The sequence below is a fragment of the Eulemur rufifrons genome, chromosome 20 (genome assembly GCF_041146395.1).
Source record: "Eulemur rufifrons isolate Redbay chromosome 20, OSU_ERuf_1, whole genome shotgun sequence".
NCBI classification, from domain to species: domain Eukaryota; kingdom Metazoa; phylum Chordata; class Mammalia; order Primates; family Lemuridae; genus Eulemur; species Eulemur rufifrons.
The window spans coordinates 3,256,674-3,272,436 of NC_091002.1; the positions used below are offsets into that span (position 1 = coordinate 3,256,674).

The window sequence follows — 15,763 nt, forward strand, 5'->3', positions numbered from 1 at the left end:
TCACCAGAGGGTCCTGCCCCCAGGCAGCCTGTCCTTCTGCGCAGGGGAAGGGCCCTGTGGGCTCCTCAGCTGAGCACAGCCCTGCACCGGGCACCCCTTAGGGGACACAGACCCCACCCTTAAGGAGCTGGCAGGAGCACAATCGGCAGGGCAGGTGCCTGGTGGGAGGCGCCAGAATGTCGCAGCACGGATACTGGCTGGGCAGAGAGGTCAGAGGTGTGTCCCGCCCTGAGCTCAGGTTCCTCTGACCCAGGGGGCTGAGAGGGGAGAGGGAGGGGCGGAGGGGGCGGTGGGGAGCTGCCACCCACTGCTGGCCCAGCAGGACGGCCCCAGGCCTCTCCCACAGATCAGACATGGGAAGCTGGCCTGGGGCCTGAGGGCACGTGTCCCTCCCGGGGGCGGAGCGGTCAAGAGGCCAGACCACTGTGCTTACTGACCACGCCCCTTGTTGGGAACATCCAGCTCCCTTCGCCCAAAGAAAAGTGCTCACAAAGATGGCATGGCGGTGCCATTTACAGTGGGGGGACAGCCCCCGAGTCCAGCCATGTGGAGAAGTGAGGAGACTCTGGCATATTCACTTGATGGGATTTACATGTTGCACAAATATTATTTGTTAGGAGTTCTACAGACCTAGAAAAATGCTCTCAAGATAAGTGACGTAAAAAAGCAAGTATCTGCCTGTAATCCCAGCACTCTGGGAGGCCGAGGCAGGAGGACTGCTTGAGGTCAGGAGTTCCAGGCCAGCCTGGGTGACATAGTGAGACCCTGTCTCTACAAATTAAAAAAAATAAATTAAAAAAAAATTAGCTGGGCATAGTGGCATGTGCCTGTAGTCCCAGCGACTCGGGAGGCTGAGGCAGGAGGACCGCTTGAGCCCAGGAGTTGGAGGCTGCAGTGAGCTGTGATCACTTGCACTCTAGCCTGGGCAACAGAGCGAGACCCTGTCTCTAAACAAACAGAAAGAAAGAAAAAAGAAAAAACCCCAACACAAGCTTTGGTAACACCGGGTCACACCCGCGCCTGGGCACACGTGGACACTGCAGGCGGCACGGCCTCACCGTTGGTGGACAGGAGTGAGTGCGCGGCGTTCTGCTGCGGGAGCCATTTGATCTTGTTGATTTTCTCCTCTATCTCCAGGCTCTTGAGATAGTCGAACTCCGGCTCATGGCTCTGGAAGGTGCTGTAGACGTCGTACTCACCCTGGCTGTGAGGCGCATTTTTGCTCTGCAAGGAAACCGCAGAGAAGGGGCCTGAGCTCCATGCCAGGTGAGGGCCGCGGCTACCACCTCGAAGGGCCCGACACAGTCGTGGCGACCAGGTGCCAGTAGTGCCGGTGGATCCAATTCAAGGGTCAAAGGACACTCTCCACTTTAAATGGCCCATAGCACACTGTGCGCTGCGGCCACGCTCTGCCTTCTCATCGTCCAGTCCAGTAAGCGAGAACGTCCACGCCAGCGGCTGTCCACTGAGCACGCACTCCGCGCCAGACATGAGCCGGTGCTGCCGCTCCTCGGCTCGTGCTGCGCTCGAGGCCTCGAGGCCGGTGCCATGACTCGCCCACTTTACAGATGGGCAAGCAAAGGCTCAGAGGTGACGTGGCCTCCCTGATTGCACGTGTATAACTCAGGCCTGACTCGAGGACAAATGGGCAGATTTTACACCGGAGCAGAACATGCTGCAAACGTCAGACCTGGGCTAGAACATCACCTCCCGACTTTGCCCAGTGGCACCCGGTTCAGGAGCAGAGCCCCTTAAAATAAAGACCCTCACGTGAGGTGCTGGGCCCACTGCATGCACCAGGGACCGTTTCCTGGGAGACAATTCAACATGAAACTACACCCAGGAACAAGTGAAGACATTCAACGAAGCAGAATTTCAAGTTTTTAATTTTCTGAAAATATCTGCTTTTATATTCCTGTCTTTGTCTTGCCTTTGCAAAGCTTTAAAGTTCTTCAATATTTTTGCCTGTAATCACTCCATCTCCTACGAGCTCTCGTTAAGCCAAAGGTCAGTGGGACCAGAATGAAGAAAAAAAGGTAAAGAGAAAAATTCAAAATTGGGAAACTTGCATCCACCAATTTAATTTCTCTCTGCAGTTTGGCAAAAGGAAGGCGTGGCCTCCCCAGCGGGATGCCCTGGTCCACCGTGTGAAACCCACATGGGCCGGCCGCAGTGCTGGGTGTGGGTAACGGATCAGCAGCTGCCTGCTAGTAGGGGTCCTGGGTAGACTACATGGAACCCTCCAGGCTCTGTCCCCCCTGTAAAATGTGCACAATAACAGCACCTAACTGCACCAATAGGGTTGTCATGAGCGACCAAGGTAAAGCCAGGGCCCAGGCTCAGCCGCGGGGCCGTGCTCAGAAGTGAATGAAGGGAGATGATCCTGCAGCTCCTCTTCCTCCCCCCTTCCTCCCCTCCGCCACCTCCCCTCTCCCACCCCCTCTCTGGTTTCAGGGATGTCCTCGCATCAAATCCCCCAGGCGTGTGCCAGGCAGACGGCCCTCTGCAGCCAGGTGGTGTGTAAGTTACAGACCCTGGTCTTGGAGTTGGGCAGGTCCAGGTTCCATATCCCTGGTCTGCTGGTCACTAGCTGGGGGGGCTTCTCTGAGTGTTCTCATCTGTAGAATGGGTGAGGACCCTCACCCTCCGCGGCGAGCAGTGAGGAGTCAATGAGAAGAGCACGCAGGATACTTAGCAAGGCGTCTGAGCGCAGTCGGGGTGCTTCCATCCCGAGGTTCTTTCAATGTTCCAGAAACGTGCCCCTGGGTGGGCTGTCCCAAGCCACTCCCGTCTTACCCGTTACTCTGCTGGACAGCAAACCCCACGGGGTGGGGCCGGGGGTGCAGGGTGGGGGCAAGGGCCCATGCTGAGCAAAACCGCCAAGCTCAGCCTGAGGGCCGGGGACAGCAGCACAAGAGGGGACCCCTCCCGTCCCTGCTTTGGCCAGGACAACGCCAGGCCACCCAGGCGGAGGAAGGTTGAACTGGAGGCAGAAGCCAGGAGGCAGCTGTCTCCCCTGGTCCTGACGGTCTGGGGTCTAGGACAGAGTGCTGCCCGCAGGGGCAATCCACAAGCATCGCTGAGGGGAGCGGCTCAGACAAGGCTTTGCGAGCTCCCCGCAGGACTGGCACCCCCGGCCCACCAGCAACACCCCTGCCCCTACATCCCAGGGACGCTGTGCTGGAGTCAGGGCAGCTCGCCCTAAGAGCTGCAGTCCTGGTATCTGTGGGTTAAAGGCCCCCTGCAGGCTGGACTGCAGTCCCCGCAGGAGCCTCCCGCCCCACCACACCCCGCCCCCCGGACCCCGCCTCCTCCCACCTCCCCTCACCACCTGACTCTGCCCCCACTCTGCCTCCCCCGAGACCCTCGCACCTCTGGCTCCCGCTGGAAGATGACGACCCGGCCGCCCTTGTCGCCTGTGGCCAGCAGCTCTCCGGTGTGGTTGAACTCGACGGTAGAGATGATGTCAGCTGCGGGGAGACAGCAGGCAGCTCGTTAGCACCGGGTGCTGGGCAGCCACCAGCGGTGTGCCAAGCCCTCCCTGAGGCCCGCTGGCCCCTCCAGCCCTTCTGCCCCTGCCCGGGCTGCGGGACTCTCCCCTCCGCCCCGTCCTGCAAGGAGCAGTCTGGAGTTTCCCCAGGTGCTGAGCAGGCGATCGAGTCTGACGCTCACTGAGGCCACCCCTCAGCCCACAGCCCTGTGACAGGCAGGGGGTCATGTTCCAGGCCTGGGGCCCCGCCACAGGGGGCATCCCCAGGCTGGGAGCGGGGAACGCATGGTGGAGCCTGGGAAAGGGGCCGCTGAGGAGGGCGCTCAGGGCGGGGGCAGCCTGGTCCACTGGAGCCCCCGGGGCACGCAGGCCCTGACCCGAGGTGGGCCTGGGGGGAACCACCTGCGAGGAAGAGGGCGGGTTCGGGGCTGGGCAGCCGGAGGCAGCGAGCTCGGCAGAGCACAGGGAGGTCACAGAGCCCCACTCAGCAGGGGACTTGGCCCATGGGGACTGGAGATGGCACCTGAAGCCACCCGGACCCGGCCTCTCCCTCCTGTCTGGACCCTCCACCAGGCCCCTGTGCTCCGACAACCTCAGACAGGCCAGTGCTTCCCAGCATCTCTGTAGACAAATGAGCCTCTCAGGGCTTCACACACAGTAAGGCTGGGGGTGAACTCCCCTTCAGAGCCCAGCTTGCTGCCCCGCCTCCAGGCAGGCCTCCAGGATCTTGCCCCAATCTGTGCTTCTAGAAGCTGAGCTCAGCCCTGCACACTCCTGGTACCTGATCTCCCCGTCCTTCTTCTAAATCATGTTTCCTTAAGGTACTCAGGGACTTTTCCTCATGGGGTCACCCCAATACCTGAAGTCTTTTGCACCTGGGGCTGGCCCTCCTCATGGGCAAGTGTTTGGAGAGGAAAGACAGCCCCACCGCCAAGCCCCAGTGTTTGCATCTGGGAAGAAGAGGAATTCCCCTTCTGTCCCCGACATTCCCAGGTCCTACCAGTCACAGAGATGACTGACCCGCACATTCCAGGGGGCCATCCCTGGGGGGAGGGGAGAGCAGGGCCGAGAGGGGGCCTGGCCTGGGACAAGGAAACCCGGCCTTCCTAGGGGCGGAGCCTGCTCGGGAGGACAGCTCACTGACCCAAGGCCTGAGTGCTGTTCCACCAATAACTTTTCTTGGAGCCCCAAAATGATCTTTATTTTTAATTTGAATTCATTCCTACTATTTGAAAAGTGAAAGATTCCCTATACAAAAATCTGCATTTCCAGTATGTCTTGAAACATGGAAAGTTCTAGAACATGGTCCCCATATGCCCAAGCAGCAATGGGTGGCAGAAGCGGAGGAACGGGGCCGGCCTGTGAATGGAAGCTCTGTCATTCTTCAAGTTGTTGGCATGGACTCTGTAGCCTCCAAATCCTCTGATCCAGCTTTAGCCCAACGGACCTGCTTTCACACAGTCTCGGATCTGACCAGCACCGCCTGCCCCGCCGCGCCCCCGGCAGTCCCAGGAAGGACAACTCAGGGCCTCCCTGCCCCACACTCCGCTCTGCCAGCGGCCAGGGTGATGGTTAGGGTTCCGAGTCTCAGTGTGTCTCTCTGCGCAAAACGCCCACTGGTCCCCCAAACTGGATTCCGACCCTCCTCAACCCCCTCCTCTGCCATTTCCCCGTCTCAGATGATGGGGGCTCCGTCGTTCACTTGCCTGGCCTGTCGACGAATAGGAAATAAAACCAACAGTTCAGAGCAGGAAAAAAAAAAAGAAAAGGCGTTTTAATCCGGGTCTTAGGAACTGCAGTTCGGAGACACGGATCTCGCAAATGCCGGGTGAGGCTGGGCAGGGCCTGGCAAAGGTCCCCGGGAGTTCACACGTCCTGGAGGGTTTGGCACAGCCCGCGGCTGAGGACGTCTGTGCAGATCAACCCAGTTTGTGATCAGACCCAGTATGAACGGCTCAAATCAAATGTAGTTACTTTTATGATTTGGCCAGTTCAACAGGTCAAAGCCCACACGAATGTGTACGTGACGGCGGTCCGACTCCTCACAACCCCCCGCTCCTGTCAGACACCCGCGACATCGCATCTCCATTCTGCATTTTCTTTTCACAGGCCCGAGCCCTGGAGTCGCCCTGACTCTCTCCTCTCTCTCCCTCTCTCTTCCCCGCTCCCCACGTGTCCACTCCTGCTGGCGTGGCCTTCACAGCAGCTGCACAGGCTGGCCACTTCTCCCCCCTCACCTGGTGACTGCGCCAGTCTCCTAAGGGCTCCTGCTTTCTCCCGGGGCTGCTGCAATCCGGCCTCAAGGAGCGCAGGAGGGAGCCGGTAACACCCAGCACTGGCCGCTCACGCCCCTGCTCAGAGCCCCGGCGGCTGCCCATTTTATACTCAAAGTACAGCGAAGGTCGCAGAAGAGTGGGAGAGTTGGACAGCCCCCGGAGGTAGACCATGTCCACAGCCAAACCTTCACCCGTCCCCGCACCTGTGTCCTCTCCATGAAGTTCAGCAGTGCCTCCCACCCTGGGCAGAATAACCTGCCCCCGGGACCCCCGACCTTGACTCTGGGCTTGTCCCTGTGATCTGCTGTGGCCTGCAGCATGGCAACTAGACAAACCGCAGGCAGAGACTGGAAAGGGGTTGATGCGCTGGGGTGGGTCGTCCTGCACCTCTGCCCCTGCCAGGAGGAGGACCTGCCCGGGCCAGCCACTGGTCCCCGGGGAGGAGGAGGAGACGGCGAAGCAAAGCTGCCCCCAACCAGGTCCGGCCTCCAGCAGGGCCCTCGCAGAGCCGGGCAAGCCCAGCCAAGCCTGGACCACAGAGTCTGCCAATGTGAAATAAAAAAGGTTTGTTGTCGTAGGCATGAGGTCGAGGTCTTGTGTTTCTAACTCAGCAAAAGGAAGCTCATATCCTCTGCCCCTCCCACGGCCTCGTGTGCCCCCTACCCCATGCATTCCCCTCCCAACCCGGGGCTCCTTGCCCTTTCTCAAGAGCCCTGGCTCTCTTCTGTCCCGGAAAGACCCGCTCTCTCGGCCTGGAGTGATTTTCCCTAGATACCAGCACAGCTCCTCCTGTTCTCTCAATTCTGCTCAGCTGCGGTCTTCCCAATGCGCCTGACTTGGACCACCTTGTTGAAATTGCTCCCTGCACCCCCGCCGTCCCATCCGGAACGCCCTGATCGCCCACGATGCTTCCCTATAGGGATTTTATCATCGGTCGGCTCTCTCCCCTGGCCAGAAAGTACACTCCACAAGGGACGAGGCCTTGGTCTCGTGGATTCGTGCCTGTACTCACAAGGCCCCAAATGGTGCTGCATGCAGTAGGCACAACATAGGTATCTATCCAGTAAACGCCTTTTCTTGTTCCGGTCCAGACCTTTTAGAGGCTGCTCCTGACCTGCACTGGCCCCCGTGGGTCCATGCCAGCTTGTACAGCAACAGAGGAGAGACAGGGGCTGGGTAGGAGCAGGACGCTGGGCTGGACGCATCCAACCCCAGGACAGACGCACCTTTCATCACATTTAAAAAGACAAGACAAGGAAAGCTGCTCTATGGGAACATGCGAGCGTCCACTGGGCACAGACAGGAATGGGGCCATGTCCTGGCTGCCCTGACACTGTCCCTCCACGGGGCAGCCCACCCTGGTCCAGGGACGCCCAAACACCTCTGGGCTGAAGCCACAGCCACAACACAGCTGAGCTGGGGTTGCCGAGGTGACTCTGGCTCTTGCTATTTAGTACTAAACCCCCCAAGGAAGAAAGAACAGGCTATAAAAGTGTGCATCAAATGTTTTCAATTATATAGACCAGTGATCCTAGCCAAGTTAGAGGAGCAAACAAACTGGGCAGAGAGGAAGAAAACAGCTAGAAAAGCATTCTCCAAAATGTTAACAGAGCTCGCTTTAGGGTGGTTGAAATAAAGTAATTTTTAGTCTTCTTTCTACTATTCTATGTTTTCTATATTTTCTGAAATGAAGGTATATTATTTTTAATAGCTTTATGGGCATACAATCTATATGCAAAAAACTGCACATATTTAACAGATACAATGTGATGAGTTTGGACATATGCATAATGTATATTATTTTTGTGATGGGAAAATAACAATGCTATTAAATTAAAATGCCAACATAACTATTGCTATCCAGAGCAAATGCAGTCCACAAATGCTGGTGGTTACCACAGTAACAGACACTAATGTCTGTGGGAAATTGACAATTTATATGCCATTTATATCCACTGCCTCCTTTGCACCTCACGCCAGCCCCTGGGGGGGATGTGACTATTGGTGGCAGCTGAAGAGAAGGAGGCTGTCTCCTTGGGAGATGACCTCTTTGCAGTCAGAAGTTCTGGTAGGAGTCTTGGCTCCAAGGACCCCGCTGTGTGGCCTTGAGTAAATTGTGCAACTTCTCTGAGCCTCAATTTTGTCATCTGTAGCATGCTCATGGCGGACTTTTCCTGGGATGAGAGGCTCAAGGGAGACACGGGGGTGAGAGGGCTCAAGAGGGAGGGTGAGGACCAGGCCTCTGAGGACATACGGACTACCAACACTCACTGGACAAAAAGCTACAGTGCTTTGCCACCTTTGCCTCTGGCCTCAACAGAATTGGCACAGGCAGCTCAGAAGTGTGCGGGACGGATCTGTGGCCCAGCCTCGGTGTACTGTCCTGACCACCAGCCCCTCTAGTCTCGATCTGCAAGTATTCACAGAACCACCACTAGACTTCAAATCCCTTCTTATCCAGGCCAGGCATTGCTTCCTTAGGCCCAGGAAAGGGTGAGTAGATGCTTTTTAAAATTTTTTTTTTATTTTAATTTTTTCTTAGAGATGGGGGTCTCACTCTGTTGCCCAGGCTAGAGTGCAGTGGCATAATCATAGTTCACTGCAGCCTCCAACTCCTGGCCTCAAGCAATCCTCCTGCCTCAGCCTCCTGAGTAGCTGGGACTACAGGCTCGAGCCTCCGCACCTGGAGCTAGTGGATGCTTAACATCTACTCATTTTTACAGTAAGTGTCTCCAGGGTTTGCCTTAGAAAAAGTTGCCTCCCCTCAGAGCCATAAGTTCCCATCAGTAAAACCATAAAATCAGTCGTTTTGGCAGCCACCTCTGTGGATAAAGTCCATCCTCTCATCTTGGAATGTTCGACACAACTCTAGCCCCAATACCGCCTTCTCCAGGAAGCTTTCCTGGACTGCCCCTTTCCCCTCACCCCACTTCAGTGGTCTCTCCTACAACTGTGGTCTTGAGGCCATTGTGTGTCTTTCGCAGGGTACCGAGCACTTGCTACATGGCGTTGTCCATGTCCACGTTGCCTCTAGCCTTGGCCAGAGAAGGCAGCACAGCACTGTGGCCAGTCGTGGTAACTCCAGCTCCGAAGCGCCCGCTCTGCCAGGCCCTGAGCTGCACGCTTCTGGGAACAGCCTAGGGGCCCCCATCGGAGCAATTCTCTCACAAGTAACAACTGTAGACTGTAAACCCCCGACAACACAACAACAACAAAACAAAACCGTATGAAGGCGCTGGAGGGTGAGGAAACACAGGCAGACCCCGCAGGGCTTGGCACTCGGTAGAAGAGGGCACAGGGGTTTCCAGGCTTCGCGGCTCTGAAGACAAGTCCCAGCCTGTGTCACGTGGCTGCCAGAACCCAGCAGACAGCGAGTCTCACTGGCCTGATAAACCACAAACCGCAGTCTGAGGACATCTTGGCAGCTGGAACAGGGAGAGAGCAAGTCCTGGGAGGAAGAGTGCCACAGACAGGGATCCCCAAAAGTGGCACAGAAACTGCCGCGCCCCAGCCTGACCCCAAACCACAAACGCACAGGACAGGCCCTGGAGCCACAGCCCAGCTAAGGTTTCTGCTGCTGTCACGGCCTCAGGGACTTCACAGCCGAGTTCAGCCAAGTAGCTGCTTCCCAACACAAAGCGAAACACAAACGCTCCCTGGAGGAAAGTCGTAACAATCTAGTCTTGCTGTGATGTTATCATTCACAGCACCCAGGACGTGACCCAAACTTTTATGAAGATATACAAAGACACAGGCAAACGTCACCCTCACTTAATGTAAAAGGCAGTCCATGGAAACTGACCCTGAAATGTCCTGGCTACTGGAATTAGCAAATGGAGATTTTTCAAGTAGCTGTTATAACTATGTTAAAAGATGTAAAGAAAATTTGTTCATACTAACAAAAGGAAACCTCAACAGAGAAATAGAAAGCATTAAAAAAAGAACTAACTGGAAATTCTATAATTAAAAAATAAAATATCTGAAACAGAAAAATCAATGAATTGCTTAACAGAAAATTTGAGATAGCAGAAGGGTTAATGAACTTGAAGATAACCTTCAACGGAAATTGTCTGAAGAGCAGAGACAATATTTTTTAACGAAAAAGAACAGATCTCAAGGACCAGTGTGCTAATACCAAAGGTCTCACACGCGCTGGGAGCTGCAGGGGGAGAGCAGGGAGAGAACAGACTCAAAGGAAAAGCTGAAGAAATAATGACTGGAAAATCTCCCAGTGTGGTAAGACATTGGCTTACGAACTTGAGCAGCTCAGCTAACTCCAAGCAAGAGAGACACAAAGAAAACTACACGCAGGTACATCATGGTCAAACTGCGAACTGCAGGAAACTGAAACAACGAGAAAATGTTCTAAGCAGATAGAGTAAAGGCAGCACATTAATTCAGGGCTCCGTGACATTAATTCAGGGCTCCGTGACGCGGACGACTGCCGACTGCCGGCAGAAATGATGGAGTCCAGAACTCTTTTAAAGTGCCGAAAGGAAATTTTAAAGACTGCAAACCCAGAATTCTAAATTCAGTGGAAATATTCCTCGAGAATGAAGGGCAAATAAAGGCATTTCAGGTAAAGCTCTCCCGTGGGCCAGAGCTATAATCTCAGAAAAAACTTACTGTCCGATTATCACTATTTACAGATAAGAAAAACTGGCCAAACTGGCCCCAAGTCACACAATGTGGCAGAGCCTTTGCAATGTGTTCCTTTGGCACGCATGCCCTTGCCCTCACACCGCAGGGCCTTGACATGCCACTGATCCGTGGGCTCAGGGTCCCAGGGCAGCCCCTGCATGGGGTCTGCAAGTCACTCCGTGTGGGTGACGAGATAGCCCGTGAAAACCCGTGCTGTCCTTCCCCCATGAGGCCCTGCCTCCCTTCTTGTGCAGCTCTGGGGCAGCCCCCGATGGAGAGGCAGCGTTGGAACAGGCACCTTGAAGGCACGCAGGGACGGCCAAACAAGGGGCAGGAGCCGCCACCCTGGTGCCAGGCACAGAGACCCAGCAGTGGCCGCCTGGAGGAGTGAGAGATGGTGTCCCAAGTGACCATCCCAGTGACAGGTCCCTGGATGCCAGAGCCAGAGACAGGCAGTCAAAGATGGTGTGGTGGGTTGAGCTGTGTCCCCCAAAACGATACGTTGAAATCCTAAACCCTGGTATCCATGAATGAACTTATTTGGAAATAGGGTCTTTGCGGATGACCAAGTTAAGAGGCCATACTGGATAGCGTGGGCCCTAAATCCAATGACTGGTGTCCTCATAAAAAGGCCATATGAAGACACAGTGACACAAAGACACAGGGGAGAAGGCCACGGGGTGACGGAGGCCGACTAGAGTGACGCCCTGGCAAGCCAAGGGTGCCAGGGCTCGCCGCGACCACCCGCCGCCAGGAAGAGGCCTGGACGGATTCTCCCCTGGGGCGGTCGGAGGGAGTAGGGCTCTGCCAACACCTTGACTTCAGATTTCTAGTCCAAAACTGTGAGAGATTAAATTTCAGTGTTTTAAGCCACCCAGTGTGTGCTACCTTGTCACGGCTGCCCCAGGAAACCAACGCAGAGCTAAAACAGGGTGAGCTGGTGCCAGCCCTCGAGGACAGGCTACACCTGGGCTGTGCTCTTGCTGGGCTTCTTCCCCACTGTGCCATGGCGAAGGCTCTGCCCTGGGTCTAGAAGATGCCCCCATGGCTTTCATCGAGGTGATGGTACCCCAGGCCCAGCCCTGTCCCTTACTAGCTGTGTGACCCTCTCTGAGCCCTGACTGTCTCACGCATAAAATGGGCAACGTCATCCCGCCCAGCCACAGGTCTCCTAGGGTGCATGTGAAATTCAAATGATTCTGCAGACTGGAAAATTCTCTGGAAACTCTGCCTGATGCTTGCAAACAGGAGGGGGAGATCAAGAAGCTCGTATGGGACGTCCTCCCCAGCTGGCAGGGAGACTTCCCCTGCTCATGCATCTCCATGAGTGCGTGGACACCACCGCCGATCCATCAGGCATCAGAGCGCAGGGCGGAGGGGGCCGTGGGCAGGCCCAGCCTGGCCCCTCTGGTGCGACTGCTGCATCTGGCAGTGTTGTCAGAGGTCTCGGGGCCGGTAAGGACGGAGGTGGGGAGGAAGGCGTCCCCCTGCTGCAGAACTGGGGGCTGGGAAGAGGGAGGGGCTCTGCAGGCCTCGGCGCCTGGCATCTTCTCTGGGCTCTACGGGAGGAGGAGCTGGGCCCACCCTGGCGTAAGGAGACGAGGGAGGCCGGCCTGCTCCCAGGGGTGCTCCAGGACCAGGGAGACACGTGGCAGGTGAGGTGGCCTGGCAGGGCAGGGTGGGATCTGAGAGGGCCTCCCGGAAACACCATCGGAGTGGAGCTGGGAAGAAGAGAGGCGGGTGGCAGATTAGGAATCAGGACTGCAAAGGAAGTGGCCTGAGGACCTCCTTCATGGCTTTGGACCCCCGGACCAGAGCAGTTACAACAGTTAACCCTCCTGGCATGTCCTGGGAGCCAGGCCCTGTTCTGGCACTTTACACCTACTATCCAATCCTTCTAGCAACTCCAGTCGTTGTAGTGTTTTTATGACCCCCATTCTACAGAGGAAGAAATTGGCACGGAGAGGCTAAGTAACTTGCCCAAAGCTGCCCAGCTAGTGAGTGCAGAGTGGAGATTTATTCCCAGGCAGGCTGGCTCCTGAGTCCTTGAACTTGGCCCCCAGGCCTGGTTCTTCTCAAGACATTTAAAGGGGTCAGAGAGGGAGGGAGGGCTGGGGAGCTGGGGAACGAGAAGCAGGTGCCAAGCTGAGAGTCCCCACCCACCTCTCTTGAGGGAGACCCGCAGAGAGCCCCAAACTGCTTCCTGAAGTGGGGAGACCCGGCCTGAGACTCAGAGCAGAGGGGCCGGGGTCTGGCTCTGCTGGGAATGAGGCTTTTCCCTCCATGTGCGTCCTGGGGTCATCTCAGGTCTGTGTGCTGGCTGTCCGGAAGGGTGAGGAGGACACAGCAGAGTGAGGCGGGGCGGCATGACGCCCAGGGCTCGGGGAAAGCCAGAGGCGGCCACTGGCCATGCCGCTGGGCCTCCAGAGGTAAGAGCTGTCAGAGGTGGCTCTGTAGGAAATTCCAAACCACCCCGTGAAGGACCTAGGACAGGTATGGGCAGCTGTATCCACCCGCCAGGCCCACCCAGAGCAGGCAAAGCCACCACAAGTGGGAGGTGGCCCACCCCGGCTCCCTGCCCAGCCAGTGAGAGTGTAGGGGCGGAAGCTGCCTGGAGGGGCTGTGGCCCACCCCTCCCCACGGCCGCCCTCTGGCATGGAGCAGGTCCTGGGGTGCCCAGGGGGCAAATGCCAAGTCTGGTCAGAGGCTGATTGTCACCAGGTCTGGACGTCATTACCGAATGCATGACAAGAGGTCGCTGAGCTCTCCATGCGTGATCAGAAGGGCGGGGACCTCACCCCGGGCCAGGGAAGGGGATATTTCTGACGAGGGTCTTCTGAAAGTGGGAGACAGACCACAGGCGTGCTGAGGGCCCCGTGGTGCACTGTCCCAGGAGCGCTTGTCTCATGGTGGCCCTGGCACCGTCTGGGAGCTGTGGTCACATTATTACGGAACTTCACCTTTGCTGCAGAACCCCCACATCTCCTACCGCCACCCCCTGAGCAGGCCTGGTGAGACATTCCCTCCTGCAGCCTGAACCTGCGATGGGGCAGCTCCAGGCCTGTGGCCAGAGGCGGGGTGGGGACAGCAGGGACACTGTGGCCAGGCGAGGGCAGAAGGCCTCCCTGAGGTGTGCTGGGAGGTCCCCTGGCTGGGGGGGAAAGTGACGGGGCTGGTGGGAGGTTATTTTGGAGGGGGTCTCCGTGGAGCGCCCCACCCCTGCAGCTGGAAGACCCCGCCCAGTCTGTGCCTGTTGGGGGCCAGAGTTTTCAAGTGAGGGCGGGAGGGGTGTGTCCAGCCCCAGTCGCCCACAGGCGGGAGACGCCGCCCTGGTATCAGACCGGAGCCTGGGTCCCAGCCCACAGGTGTGATGTGGTCCCACGTCTTTGTGGCTGGTGACCCTGGGCAAGCCACCCCCCCTTCTGGGCCTCCCCACCCTTGCGGCATGAAAGAGGAGTGACTTCTGTACCTTCTGCCGTACAGAGGACACGAGGAGAGTCGGGGCAGGCACGGGAGCCCCGAGGGCCAGCACTGTCCTGGGAGCCTGCCCGTGCCACCTCCCGGAATCTCGCCACAGCCGGCGGGGCGGGGGAGCCATGCCGGCGAGTCCTGGACTCAACACCCCTCCCGAGCTAGGTCTATAAAGAGAAAAGCAAACCCACGCAGGAGAGCTAGCGGACGAAAGTTACATAAACATCTAAACTGGGCCTGGTACTGACTCGCGTTAAAGGCTGAGGAAGAGAATTCCGTGACAGAATGCCGTCACCCCAGCACCCGCCCCACGAGCGCCAGGCTAAAGGGTGCCGAAACCTCGGAGCGTGGTCCCGAGACATGCTGCGACCGGTGTGGTCACCAGAGCTGAGGACCCTGGGAATGTCTCCGCTCACGCAGTGACCAGGGAGGAGAGACGGCAGAGGAGGCCCGAGGGTGAGGCCGAGGCCGGGAGCTGCCAGAGGCTGCGCCCTCGCCACGCAGTCACTCCACTGAACTGTCACTGTCCGGAAGGGAAAGACCTGCACTCGAATCCCCTCTTACTAGCTGTGTGACCCTGGACAGAGCACGTCCCTTTCTGAGCTGACTTGTTCGCCTGCGAGACAGATGGCAGCGTGCACCTCCGAGGGGGTCGGAAGGTGCTGGCACGTCATCTAGCACGCGCAGGCGTCCTGCAGATCTGCTCAGCACTCACTCACTCAGTCCAGAGAACATCAGTGAATGGGGAGGGCTTGTTTAATGGGCACAGAGTTTATGTCTGGACGAGGAGAAAGTTCTGGAAATGGCGACAGTTGCATAGCAACGTGAAGGTACTTAATGCCACTGAACTGTACACTTAAAAATGGTTCAGATGGTAAATTTTATGTTATGTCTATTCTAATACAATAAAAAATTTAATTAAAAAAAGAACATTAATTAAGCACCTACTGTATCCCAAGCACTGTTGCACATGCTGGGAATTCAGCAGTGCACACTCCCCACAGAAGGCTCCCCACTCTCTAATGGAACAGATAGACAATAAGCAAATTTTCATGGAAATATTTTTTTGGAGGCAGAGGTAAGAGTTTAGATGAAAAATATAGTATAGTAATGTGGATGGGAGGGTGGGAGAGGCTGTTTTAGTTGGGGAGGTCAGGGAGGACTTCCTGGAGGACTTCCTGGAGGAGGGCACTTGAGCAGAGACCTGAAGGATGTGCGAGAGGCAGCCATGAAGGTATCTGAGGGAACAGCACATGCAAAGGCCCTGAGGCAGAGTGGGTTGATCTGCTGTAGGCAAGCAAGGAGTCCAGTGTGTGCATGAGGGAGACGGGGCAGGACATGAGCCCAGAGAGGCAGGCTGGGCCATGTCCCTGCATCTGGCAGGCCAGGGGAAGGCCCTGGGGTTTTGCCCCAAGTGAGCTGACCTGACGTTCTAGCACGGATGAGCTCTTGCAGGGGTGGGCATAGGGACCCTCTGTGCCCGGCCCAGGGCCTCGCCCACGAGCGGCTCTCGGGCAAGCTTTGTTAAGTAAGTGCTGGAGGGTAGGCAGGGAGGGAAGGGGCCTGTCCCTTCCCTGCCACTCCCCTACCTGACGTGGTTTCTCTCTCTGGGCTTCACTCTGGTTCCGTGTCGGCATCACAATGATTTTGTTGTTTTTACTTTAGCATCTTTTAAGTTGGGGTATCATACACGTAACACAAAATTCACCACCTCACAGTGCGCGCGTCAGTGTTTTCAGTGGTCACTATGCAGTGGAACCATCACTGCTATCTAATCCAGGACTCCCCGTCACCCCCAAAGACACTCCATACCCACAGCAGCCATTCCCCGTCGCTCCTCCCCTGCCCTTGGAAACCACGAATCCACGTTCCGTCTCTAAGGATG

General features: G+C 56.8%; 1 protein-coding gene across 1 annotated transcript in view; it reads right to left on the bottom strand.

Annotated features, from left to right (window-relative positions):
- PPP2R2C (protein phosphatase 2 regulatory subunit Bgamma) overlaps positions 1-15,763 on the bottom strand; it is a 134,849-nt gene that overhangs the window by 49,604 nt on the left and 69,482 nt on the right. Inside the window, exons 2-3 of the mRNA XM_069495824.1 lie at positions 3,373-3,470; positions 1,059-1,224 (exon numbers count right to left, since the gene is read on the bottom strand). Coding sequence (XP_069351925.1) covers positions 1,059-1,224; positions 3,373-3,470 — 264 coding nt within the window. The remainder of the gene's footprint in view (positions 1-1,058; positions 1,225-3,372; positions 3,471-15,763) is intronic.